At 36.1% G+C, this 13211-nt stretch overlaps 1 protein-coding gene across 10 annotated transcripts in view; it reads right to left on the reverse strand.

Moving 5' to 3' along the window:
• The window catches only part of SGCG (sarcoglycan gamma), a 118971-nt gene that overhangs the window by 72002 nt on the left and 33758 nt on the right, over positions 1 to 13211 (reverse strand). For 3 of the 10 annotated variants that reach the window (XM_048933711.1, XM_048933713.1, XM_048933709.1), the window contains exon 2: positions 11973 to 12064. Coding sequence is in view for 3 of the 10 variants with exons in the window: in XM_048933706.1 (XP_048789663.1) it covers positions 3625 to 3676 (52 nt within the window). In the remaining 7 variants the exon portion in view is untranslated. Of the gene's footprint in view, positions 1 to 3624; positions 3800 to 10533; positions 10697 to 11972; positions 12065 to 13211 lie in introns of those variants that run through there. The other 7 variants (XM_048933706.1, XM_048933708.1, XM_048933715.1 and 4 more) reach the window with 5 other exon arrangements.

Genomic DNA, 13211 nt, shown 5'->3' on the forward strand with positions numbered 1-13211 from the left:
CAGGCATCCAATTTAAATCATTAAAACTCAATCCTGCATGCTGCGCTAGTAAAAATCTGCACCAGTGGAGGTAGCAATCTGTTGCTGCCATTACTGCAATTGTATGATGTTGGCCCATGACGTCAGAGGCAGATGGTGGTGGTATGGCAGAAGAGGTTGAATCTTCCCATTAATATTCTGACACATGTTGTTGCTGTGCGACAGATGGCAGCAAAGGGGCAGTGTGACACAATGGTGTTTGACATGGAAGTGTGTATGAAGCGAAAAAGTGTGTCATAGCGTTCCTCCATGCAGACAAAAAGCCACCCATCAACATTCAACTTGCTGAACGTTTGTGGAGACTAAACAGTGGATATGAGCACAGTGAGGTGGTGGGTGGTGCATTTTAGTAGTGGTGACAGCAGCTCATCTCTTCTGGTGAAGATCTTTCTGAGAAGAAAGATGTTTTCATAGCTGGTGAGAACGCATAGCCAATGATGGTGCCTGTGTTTAAAATTAATGTTTTGTAGCTGAGAAGTTGCTCTATCAAATCGTGTTCTTGAGCTCTTTTGTATTCCATGGAAATAAACAGGAGGCATTACTTGTGAAGCAACCTATGTATATTTCCTTTACTAGAGTTGAAGCTTTCTGGTATAGAATCATAGAATCATAGAATCACCAAGGTTGGAAAAGACCTAAAAGATCACCCAGTCCAACCGTTCACCTATTCCCAATAGCTCCCACTAAACCATGTCCCTCAACACAACATCCAGCCTTTCCTTGAACACCCCCAGGCTCGGTGACTCCACCACCTCCCTGGGCAGTCCATTCCAGTGCCTGACCACCCTTTCTGAAAAGTAATACTTCCTCATGTCCAGCCTGAATCTCCCTTGCCGTAGCTTGAAACCATTCCCCCTGGTCCTATCACTAATGACACGAGAGAAGAGGCCGACCCCCAGCTCACTACAACCTCCCTTCAGGAAGTTATAGAGAGCAATGAGGTCCCCCCTGAGCCTCCTCTTCTCCAGGCTGAACATTCCCAGCTCCTTCAGCCTCTCCTCATATGGCCTGTATTCCAGACCCCTCACCAGCTTTGTTGCCCTCCTTTGAACACGTTCCAGGGCCTCAATACCTTTCTTGCAGTGAGGGGTCCCAAACTGGTCTCTGGTCTCTGAGACTACTAGTCTTGTATTATGATACTGAAACTATTTACAAAATGAATAAAATTGTTTATAACAAGCCTTTAAGTGTAGAAGAGTCAATTCAGGCACTTTTCCTGTAGCAAAAGCACTAAAGCCCGGGAACTTGCACTGAAACGCATGTGAACTTTGTAGTCCAACAGCCAGCAGTTTCTGAACTACTCACAATGAAATATTATTTAACAAGAACAAAATTAACTCACAAGATCCCACTATCCTAGGAAAAATGATATTTAAAACTGAGTCATCTGATCAACTGGTTCACAACAATGTTTATGGCAGGAGGAAGATGATCTTCAAGGTCCCTTCTAACCTAAGCCATTCCACAATTCAATGATTCAGTGACATACTTACAAACCTAAGAAGCTGACAGTAGTAATTCTTTCCTTGCCAGTCTCCTGTTCTCTACTAGAAACAAACCATCATAACATCTATACAGAATGGAAAGGGCTTTCATAAACATTCTTAGCAGATATTTAACATTGCAATTGTTTTATTATTAATTTATTTATTAATGAATGATAGTAAGGACGCAGCTACCCTGTTTAAGAGAATAAGAAACCTTAATAGTATGGATGACAGACAACCCTTTGACTGTTCCAGAGTCATTTGTCAATTACTAGTACAGATCTAGCTCTCAATTTGGATTTTACTTGACTTTTGTACCTTTAGAATGCCCCAGTCTTTCAATTTATGTTTTATGTAACTTCCTAGATCAATAAACAAACAACCAAACAACAACAAAAAAGAACAACAACAAATAATAATTCAACATACTATTCACATGAAACTGACTTATCTGCATAGTTCTACTCTTTGAATCTTTGTAAAACTGCTTGCAGTACTGGATCTTAGTCTTTCATATGGATGAGGGATGAACCAGATATTGTGCCTGAATACTTCCTGTTTACTTTATTTACAGTTTGACAGTAATAATGTTAAAGAATAACAGATTTCTTTTTGAGTATTAAGTAGGAGTGTCTTATATGTCCCAGAAACCAGATCAGCTCTTCTGCAATAAAGCTATGCTTACTTTCTTTGTTTCCCTCGTGCAATTATCTCAATTTTTTAATTATTTGAGACATTCTCCTTTGCAATCTACTGCACTACTCCCAGGTTTTGCTGAATTTCTTCTACTTACTGTCTTACCAACTTCCTTTCTTCTCTTAAACAATCTGAGTCTTCTATGGCTCTTTTTCTCCCTTGGTCCTGATTACTCAAAATAGCTGAACAACTACACCATATTTATCTTTAGTTCTTGTCTAATGTCTCTTCTGTTCCTTTAAAATTTAAATTTATTGATAATTCCAGCCTTTTGACACATCTATTCCCGTCTACAGTGCTTCTCCTAGACTCAATACTCTTGGATGACCAGAACCAGCCTTTGCTTCTTTGAGGAGCTTGTCCCTACATACAACTTTTCTCTCCTTGTTTGGCTTTTGCTCCCACTGCTTTTAAATGAAGTCTTCCTCCATCTTCCCTACAGACACCAGCAGAGGTATAGGAAAACATCTCACTGAGAGCATAGATTCTTATGGGTGAAAGGACCTCAGCTCTCACCTCCACTTACAAACCCAAACCTAATGCAGGGAAAACTGTGCTTCATCTCTGTGAGCAGAACTGACAAGACTTGCTGAAACATTTCTCTCATATATGCTGAACTGTGATCTTATGGGTTCAACGAAAGTTCAGAGAGATTTTCACAGGGTATAAAATGCGTATTTGCTTTGGTGCATATTGTTATTCATTTGCTGACATTTTTTTGTGCTAAGAATTCCCCTACCTTACATATAGAATAGTAAAACTGCCAGGGTTAAGGCATGCACTGTGGATATTGGCAGGTTCAGCTGACAGCAAAGCCTCAGAATGGCTCAGCCTTTGCCCCCTGGTTCCCTGCCAGGCATGACCAGGGCCACTTTTTGACCACTTTATGGGAACAGTAGAGATGAGGGCTCCCAAAAGTGCACTCTGTTTTTCTGGAGATGAAAATTAGTTGCACAGATGCAAGCTGTGTCATGCCATTTGCCTTCAGAGCTGAGGATTAGTCTTTGCTAGCACATACGTGACTTACTCCAAACAAATAAAGATGAAATTCAGCTACAGACAAGTGAATATTGTCCTTATTGTCCACTTCAGAAATTATTTCTCCCTCACTGGTTTGTGTTAACATGAGTTTGTGATAACATTTAAGTGGTCTTAATTAAATACAATGAATTGAACAGTAAGAAGTTCCAAAACAGTAAGCAGAAACTATTCTCCTGTACAGAATAAATTCAACAGACATCTCACTAACTTTCTTTTGAGGAGATTACCAAGATTATGAAAGCTCTAAGTGGTGAACAAGAATGCCATCTGTTACACAGTTATAAAACTACTCCTCAGTAAAATGTTCCTGACTCTGTAAAAGGGAATAATCAATCATCTGAAATTGGAAAAGTTTTATCACCTTGTGACAGCTCAAAGGAAGTGAACTGTTGTGTGTGACGTGGTAGTTTCATCAGGCTGTGCAGCCTGGCAAACAATTTGACATTTCAGATGTTTCACGACATTCAGATTCATACTCTCCATATCGTATTTTCACACCACAATTTGTTGCACCTGCAAGAGCAACACATTCAGACCTGGAAGAAAGCGCCAGACACAAAAATAAGGAAATGTGAGTTCCCAGACAGCTCTATGGAACTATTTCTGTATTCTCACTTATCTATTAAAATCTCTGCTGTCCTCCAGAGAAAAATCTCTTGCAGTTATATTATCATTAGTAAGTCTTGAAACCTACAGCAAGTAAATTACAGAAAATATTCTATTCTTAAGAAAATACATTTGTTTTTTAAGCAAGACTATGTGATTTCGAGTGACAGTGGAATGAGCCCATAGTACCTCTAGAAGTTTAAAATGACTCTTAACCTGGGTGACTAATTAGAACTCTGTCTACTTTAGAGTGGCCTGCATGTCTGGGTATTGCTAACATTAAGGAACTTATTTGCATATCTGACAAAATAGATGCTTCCCATGTAAAGTTATACAGACAAGATCTGTAGTTTGTTATTCTCAGCTGCAGTGAAGATAAGTTTTTCATGTACAATACAACATTATTTCTTAAGTACAAAGGCTATGATATGTTTTTGGGCTTTCAGTTTTCCTTTAATAGAAACACCACCAGGAATCTCAAAGAACTGGTAGGCACAAGTACTTTTACATCTTTTTCCCAGTCCCTTGTTATCCTTTTTCTGGTTAGTTTTACACTGGAGTGAAGTGGGGCAGATGCACCAGAATGACAAAATAAACTCAGTGCCTGGGGTCCAGGGCTGCAGGAGGAATTGAGAGATCTTGGCTAAGGGTAGTGAATGTCCTGAAAGGCTGAAAGTTCTTTACAGATGTGAAGAAAATGGAAGCAGTCCCTCTGCTGGAGACAAATTATTAAAGAATGTCTGCTATCATCCTCTCATGCGGATCTATACCAAACATGAAAACTTCTGGAAACATCAAAAAAAACTCTTTAAAAAAATCATTTACATGTTTTTAATTTCTAGGTGTGTGATCCTTTCTGTGACACAAGAGTAATCACCATCAAGGCCAAAATGAGTCTTGCAGAAATTCTTTTCTCACTATAATTTATGCTTTACAAGGAGCAGAGCTTTCAGGAAAAGTCCTTTAACATTATCTTCAATGTTGTTCTCTGGAAAAGTATTTCACATCCTCTGTGCTGGAAGAGGCACTGTCTGTGACAGCCTAAAGAAGCAGCTCTATTTAAATACGTAAAAGCATATGAATCGGCATAACTTTTTCTCTTTTTCCCGTGTTTGCTTCTACTTTTCTTAAAATACTACTTCCAGGAGGAATGCTGCTGTCTCTTTACAGGCATACTCCCAGTTCACACAGTAGACTTAAGTACAATGACAAAACATACAAACACAGATAACTCCGTTCTTGAGTGCAGTCCATTGTCGGCTGAGAACCTTGAAAAGTAGTGCATTAGCCTTGTTAAATGATTACATACATTATAGAGAGATATAATGCCCTTCTGTGAACCTTTTTTGAATAGTAAGCTGAAAATATATTGAAAAAAAACCACCAACAGCAATGGAACTAGACACAGAGGCTAGAGATGAAAGTAAGCCCTTGTGTCTCCCCTACTAATTTAAGTGATTCAACACAGATAAGATTTCAAAAATCTGAAAGAATTATTTGGTGTTCAATCTAGAAAGTCTCTATTGTGCCTTTTTTGAAAAGACAAGTAAACTGCAAATTTGAAATTCACTTCCCTTTTCTGCAGTGAGGTAAGCAAGATGCATTCCTATTTATACTACCTCATGATATATTTTAAATGTCTCTCCTTTTCCAATGAATTTCTTGCATCAGACAACACAAACTGATGTGCTGCTTTTGCACTGCAGTCCTTGACATAACAGTGTTACTACATATTTTTTTTTACACAGAAGAAAACAAATTCATTTAAAAATGTATTAGACACATAAGGAAATCATCAAAACACATGTACAGCAGAAGCCTTTTTAGGTGATGTTAACTTCAAATGTTTAGGCAGCAACTGCCTCTATGTTTCTTCAGCAGCTGTGACAAAGCAGTAATGCCAAAACACAGGAGATGAAGAACATAGCAAGATGTATAAATATTTTTCATCAATATGCTACTTACTGGATTAAACTAACAGGAAAGATGCAAAAGTTACAAAACACATACCTCATTTTTGCATTAGCTGTACAAATAAATGAAGTAATAAATAAAGAAACAAAAGCTAGAATTGCAAGTGAAGTACATACACATTCCAAAACATACTGAGAGTAAGATCTCTCATTTAACATCTATGTACCTTTTATACCTCAAAGTTGATTTTTTAATATAAAGTATATTAACAGAAATGGAAATAAGCAGTTAATACTAAAGCCTAAGTTTACATTAAATTTGAATTACATCACTGGATCAAATACTGCAATGTGAACAGTATGATTTGTATTTTGCATACTTCTGCATTTTAAAGGTCCTACTTTGAGGAAATGGAAAACAATTTCTATTAGAGTCAAAGAACAGGCATATTACAATCTCCAGGAAGCATGTCCCTGGTCATTTTTTGGACTAACAAGGGAAAAAGCATCCATAGAATGTATTATTTGTTATTTTAAACTCAGATTAGACAGATCATTTGCTGATCAGCTACTGAGAATATTGCCTCATGCACCCATCAATTTTTGTAGCCTGAGATTTCACCAGAGAACCAACCCAGAAGACAATAAAACTTGGAATATTTTATCAGGAAGCTCTAATAACTGGTATCTGCTACCTACACATCTGTTACAGCTTTATTTACAGTTTGGACCATACACAATGAGCAACTGACAAGTTCCAGAGCTTTTGCATCCATTTGACAGTTTACGAAAAAAGAATTAGACATGTAAGGGCTATTACCTAAACTATTCCTTGTAGATTGAAAGAAAACTACAGGTCATTCTGAAGTACGGGTCCTGATATGCTGTTAGGCAAGATTCTTTGTTGCATGCTCAGCTTGTTTACTACCTGCATTACAGATTAAACTAGATTCTTCAAGAGAAGAATTTACCTCCTGGTATGGTGATTTCACATGTAAATATTTCTCCAGGAAGAGAAAAAGCTACAAATTAGGCTTTTCTAAGTTCAGGTTCAGGAAAAGTCCATACAACTTTCTAAGTGCAATTCTGTTATGAAATTTTTCCAATTATCTAACCTAAATCTCCCTTGGTACAACTTGAAGCCATTCCCTCTTATCCTGTCACTGTTACCTGGGAGCTGAGGCAGATCTCCACCTCACCACTACCTTCCTCTCAGGCAGTTGTAGAGTGCAACAAGATCACCTCTGAACCTCCTCCAGACTGAACAATCCCACTTCCCTCAGCCGCTAACCATAAGACTTGTGCTGCAGACCCTTCACAGCCCTGTTGCCCTTCTCTGAACATGATTTAGCATCATGAGCTTCACCTTGTACAAGGGCTACGTATTACTTGAATCAAAAGGAGAAAGCTGAATAAAATTCCCCAGAGACTTCAGAACATCTACCAGTGTTCAAATCTATTTCAAGATGGGAAAATTGTCTTGTAAATGTTCCCATTTCATTTCAGTTGTGAAATATCAAAATATGAAATCAGACATATAAAAGAGATAAAGTCTCCACAATATATTTTAAGTACAGTATATTAAATACTGAGAAGAATCCTAGTGATAAAAAGTGAAGTAAGGAAACTTGAGAGACATAGATGGAAAAAAGGGAGATAGATGGTAAAATGGGGAGATAAATTGCCAAAGGAATGTTGAATAAAGTCACAAAAAGATTGACAAAATATTGAAAGATGGAATCTTCTGATAAAGCAAAGGAGGAGAAAAGAATTTAGCTTTCTGCAGCCTTTGATTTTCTTCTTTTACAATCTAGATATTTATCTGCTTTACTTACTCAAGAAATCAAAAATCATAGTTTATTTTGCAGGTAATTCCAATTTTAATTCTCTTCTGAGTTAAAGTCATATTTTAGTTAGTATCTGAGCATTTCTGATACAGAAAGACAGTCATTTTAATGTTACTAATATAGCAAGCACTTTAGATGTTCTCAATATGGCTGAAGGAAAAATGACCTAATCTTCCACAAACATGGCTAGGTTCAGTTAACAAAACAAGTCAGCAGGTATAACTTATAGAACTATCAGTTCTATAAATGTTTAACTAGACACAAAATTAATGAAAAATATGAAAATAAATGCTAAAAAATTAAGTATGCACATGTGATTCTTATAGCTAACCATCAAGTTATACATATGCATATATTCACATAAAAAATGTTTATGTTTCAGTGAGAATCATTTGTTTTAAAGCTAATGCCAACACTTAACGCATATCACACTCCACTTAAAAAATGTTGAAGTTTATATTCCACTTTCTTATTCAGAAGTACTTCACTCACCACAGAAATGTAAGCAACTGTGGCATGAAATGCAGCAGCTGTTTAACAGCTTCTGGCAGGTATACAGAGAGGTTTAATGAGAAGACTGCCCCAGGTAGCCAAAGTTACAGATGAACTACATAGTGAGAATATTCTTACCCAAGCTGAAAATGTGACCAAGATATTGAATTAACTTGTTATTGAAACTGTCATGATAGTTTTATCTTGGCTTAATAAAGGAAAATGTGTAATCACACTCTGTCACTGTCTAAATTGTCTATCTCCCATCACTTTCCATCCTTCTTACAGAAGTTCTTGAGCTTCTTAGTCAATTCCAATCATTCTATGGACACGCAGAAGTCTTAGAAATCATATATTCCTATGAACTTTATGAAAATGAGACAGAAGACAGATGAAAGCCCATAATGTCTCCACTGAGAAACTGCAATTGTCAAGAAGATTATCATCACCTCTTATTACATACTAGAAGTCCTGAAAGAGAGAAACACTTTCTAAATGCCTCTGTTAAAGAAAAACCTCAATCATCTCATTAAACACCTAAGAGAATCAACTTTGAGAAATAAATTTACTTGAAAGCAAGATGAATTTAATTCCAAGTCATGAAAACAATTACAAGCTGTAAGATGCCAGGACCCGAGATTTATATCTCACACAAAAGGTATTACTTTTCAGAGGAAGAAATAAATCTCTCAAAACTATTCAAAGAAGAGGGCATTTGTACTCTCAGATAATTTTCCTATGCTGTTTGATGGAGGCTTGGGTTTGTATTATATATTTCCAGCTTTTCCTTTCAATTGTTCTTTCAAAACTATTTACCCATACTTAAGTACATTTCTCCTTGAAATTCCTCCATACTAACAACAGTCTGTCTAATTACAAATTACACACCTGTGTAATTACAAATCTATTACAGAATGGAGAGATATTTTATTTTTAAATTATTATTGGAGCCTTATAATTACAACTAAAAACTAATATGCAACTCGCTTTCACCAGTGTGTTTTCAAGCAGGAAAAAATTTGCATGTCATTTGGAAAAGCCATAGAATCTTAGAAAAGAGATTTTAAATGGCTCCTTCTAATACTGGGCTTAATATGGATGCTTTTATTTTTAATTTAACTCCATGCAGTGACTCTTACACTCAGAGAAATTTTAGGGTAATTTGTTTTTTTTTCATTATGTAATGGAAAGAAGGTCTGTACTTCATATGTAAATATCACATTTGTTTAGAAGATGAACAGACTTTCAGCCTAGGCAAGGTAGAATCAATTCTGAATATACCCTGCAACCAAAGTTACCAAAATTGTAACCAACTGCAAACTTTCAGGACTCTATGGCACACAGTTACTATAGATCCCCCATTGGGATGTAGCTATGCAGGCCGGATTTCACCTTACCAAGCACAGATAACAGCTAGATCCCCTACACAGACAGTAGGGAAAGGTAGACTCTGCCAGGACATGATTCATCATCTCCTCAAGAATGTATTTATGTTAGAATGGTAAAACCACTTGTATCTCTATAAACGTAGCCTAGGTGACTGGCGTAGATGCAGTCAAATCACATTCCTGTTGTAAGAACTTATGCGCTCATTCTGACGCATGATTAAATTTTCAGTGCTAGCACCTGGCAGAGACATCAAATATCTTCCACTAAATCATTTGATAATGAGTCAGAAATATACTGGTATCAAATTGGTCATTTTCCTGCAGGCAGTGAAATTATCCAAGAGAAAACATATTTGAATCCACATTGTAAGAGGAGTTCTGTATGCATGCAGTTATACACTCCTTATTTGTTCAAGTTTGCTAGATTCAAATTCCAGTCAGTTGAAGCTTATTTTGGTAATAGTTCCTCAGATGGAAAGTTAGTATCAGGCTGTCAAATCAAAAATAAGTGTTCAGCAGAAGCAAAGGATCCACTCCATTAAATTGAACTTTCAGTATGTGATAGATAACTGAGAGAAACTTAGAGCTACAACCATCAGAGATTTACTATTGAAAACCAGAGATTTATGTAATTCTGTAATATATTTGTATGCTCATATGATGTTGTACAAAAACTTAAAAAGCACTAAAAGTTAGCTTCTTAATATTACACAAATGCAAGTTTATACCATGCAACTTCACATTGCATTTAGCTGCTAAAACAAATATATTCAAATTACCAGAATCAAAGTTATAACTTTGTATAAAAATTAAGACTTAAATTCAGGTCCAAAAACAAATGGTATGAGTAGCAACATGATTCTTATATGAGGACAGAAAAGGCCTGAAATGCTGCACAGAAAATCAGATGGGAGGGAAGTTCAATATAACCATATGTTAAGTAAAGATCAAATAAAAAACAGCTTGATCTTAATTTGCAAACATTTTAATACTTATAAAAATAATTAGAAAATAAGTTTCTTACCTTAGAGATCTGAAACAAAGTGAACTTCTGAATAAACTACAATCAGACTCTTCCCCAGAGGGATCTGACTAACTTTTCCACTACTTTCAAATCTGGGAGTGGAAGATATTTTAGGCCTGGCCAAATATCACTAGAAGAAAATTTGCTCACATGTTTGGCTGTGTGTTGCATTCCACTCTGTTGCTCTGGCGTACAGACGTGGCTAATTTTAATCTGTGACACAAGCGGCCAATTCTATTGCTAAAATGGTTGTGTGCTGACTCCAGATATGAACTGCCCCACTGTAAGATATAGCCAGTGCGTAGTGCATACTAAAATGGCACAACCTGTTATATCTGAGATCACAAATCCCAGCTGATTTATTAAAATCTGAGAATATGAAGCATTTCACAGAATTCAGGCATAAATGCTATCAACATAGATAGCTGTTAAGAGCAAAATTAACAGACAAAACTTCTGTTTTCTGCATCCTTGAGTAATATCCAACAAAAGTCTTTTTTTTTTTTTAATAAGCAATTTTAATACTAACATTATTCTAAATAGAATCTCTAGTGGTTGGTACATAAGGCCTCTTTCAAAAACACTTATGCAAGAAATACTTATGTTAAACTTATATTATACAGTTATAACAGGACATACGACATTTACATAATAATTACATTAAGAATTATTAACCTTCGCTAAATGTTAATCTGTTCTTGGTATTATGAAAAATGCACATAACTAATGAGAGCCTCAAACAAAATGTTTCATACACTGTAGTGTATATTTTACAACATTCTTTTAGAAATTATGAGCCATCTTTCTTCAACGTCATTTAGGCTTCTAGTTTTCAGATGTAGAAAACACAAATTTCAGCCCTGCACTGCTTACATTAGACTGACTGTACACTGACCTACAACTTTCTGTTTAACCTATGAGACTGCAGAATCTGCGCTGTAACTGTATGCAAATTAAAAAGTATTAAAGCATGCATATGCAAGATTTTACACAATAGAAATCCAGTAAACGTGCTATGCAGTCGTCATCCATTTGTCTGGACAACTTTCTTAAAGCAGAGTGTTTCCTTTTCTCTAGCTATATACTCACAGTGTTATCATGCTTTAGAAGATGAAGTTCCTATCAGACGTTCAACAGCTGCAGATCATAAATTTAGGGCTGGCCACAGGCTTATAAGATACTTTTTTGCTTTTATGAACACTGAGTCCATTAATTCTTTATGAGACTGTTTACATTACACAAATCAAGTTGTTCTTTTCTGTACAAAAGAATTAATTCACTGGTATCTGACATAAAGGACAAACACTCTTCATAATGAAATTACATCACACAGTAGTTTTCTTTACGGACAGAACTTTTGTGTTATTTTCCATGTCTATTACTGCTCTTGGTATGCCTGCAAAGTAAAAACACATAAAATAAAAAGAACAAATAAATACCTCAGTTAGTATCTTCTGAAGTTCTCATGAAGTAGGACGGGAGCAAGAGCAACTGTCAGTGAGCTCTGTATCATCTGAAGGTGGCTGTCTTCCTATTTAAATGTAAAAAATGGAAAGAGAAAGGAAAAAAATTCAGGAATATGTGGGAATGAACAAAATAAATTCCTGAATTGCCCTTTTGAGTACTTTAATTGACGATATTGTAAAAGATGTGGGCCAAAACACACTGAGATTGAAATTATAGTGCACACTAAAATGAAACACTGGACACCCAAGCCCTGTTTGGTCTGCACATGTACGCCAGCATCGTTTACAGTGAATGGAATAAAAATTTCTGTCCAAAATGTATATGAAAGATAATGAAGACATCTGTTGGAATATTAAAGTTCCAGTTATTATTAGAATGCATTAGCGTAATAAGCAATTACTTCAGTCATGGAGTCTCATTTCATCTGTATGAAAACTAAGTCTTCCTCTCAAGTGATTATTGTCCCAGACCAAGAATCCTAATGTCCTGTCTCTCACCAGCAGCTGCCAACATCCTTTTCATTTGGATTTTGCTAATCAGTGACTGACAACATAGTTCTGGAGAGGTTACGTTAGATAACATTCTGGAAATGTTTAGCAAGTTATGCCAAATATACTCCACATTGTCAGGACCTCCTCCTACCAGTACTTGCCTAAGCAAAGGAAGAAATGGATACAGGATACAGGGGCTGTGTTCTATGCTCTAAAATTATTAAATCTAAATTATAAACACCTGTATATTCAGTTTTATAACAAAGACAGAATTATTCATGAATTTCAAGAAGTACTTGAAAATACATGCCATGGGAAAAAAAATGGAAAAAGATCCCTAAATTGTGGTTTGAGTATTCTGCCATCAAAATACACCACTTTTTTCATACAGATAGTTTACAAGTAGTTATGTGTATACCTACAAGTTTTCAATATCTCCTCAAAGCACAAGACAACGAAATGGTGGAGAAGATGGTGACCATCAGCTTAACCAATTCATCCAATGAAAAGACAAACTAAATGGAAATTTATACATCCATAAGAGCCCTTTGGTCTTACTTGTATCAACTTCTCGAACTTATTGAAATAATTTCCAGGTCTCTGACATGTTTAAAGAACACAATAGGAACTTAGGGCAGAAGGACAGTCTAGTCTCTCTGGAAAACAGAGTTTATTTCAGTAATAAGAGCCAAACAATAATTTTACAGTTGCTTGTTATAA

The sequence above is a fragment of the Lagopus muta genome, chromosome 1 (assembly GCF_023343835.1).
Source record: "Lagopus muta isolate bLagMut1 chromosome 1, bLagMut1 primary, whole genome shotgun sequence".
NCBI classification, from domain to species: Eukaryota; Metazoa; Chordata; class Aves; order Galliformes; family Phasianidae; genus Lagopus; species Lagopus muta.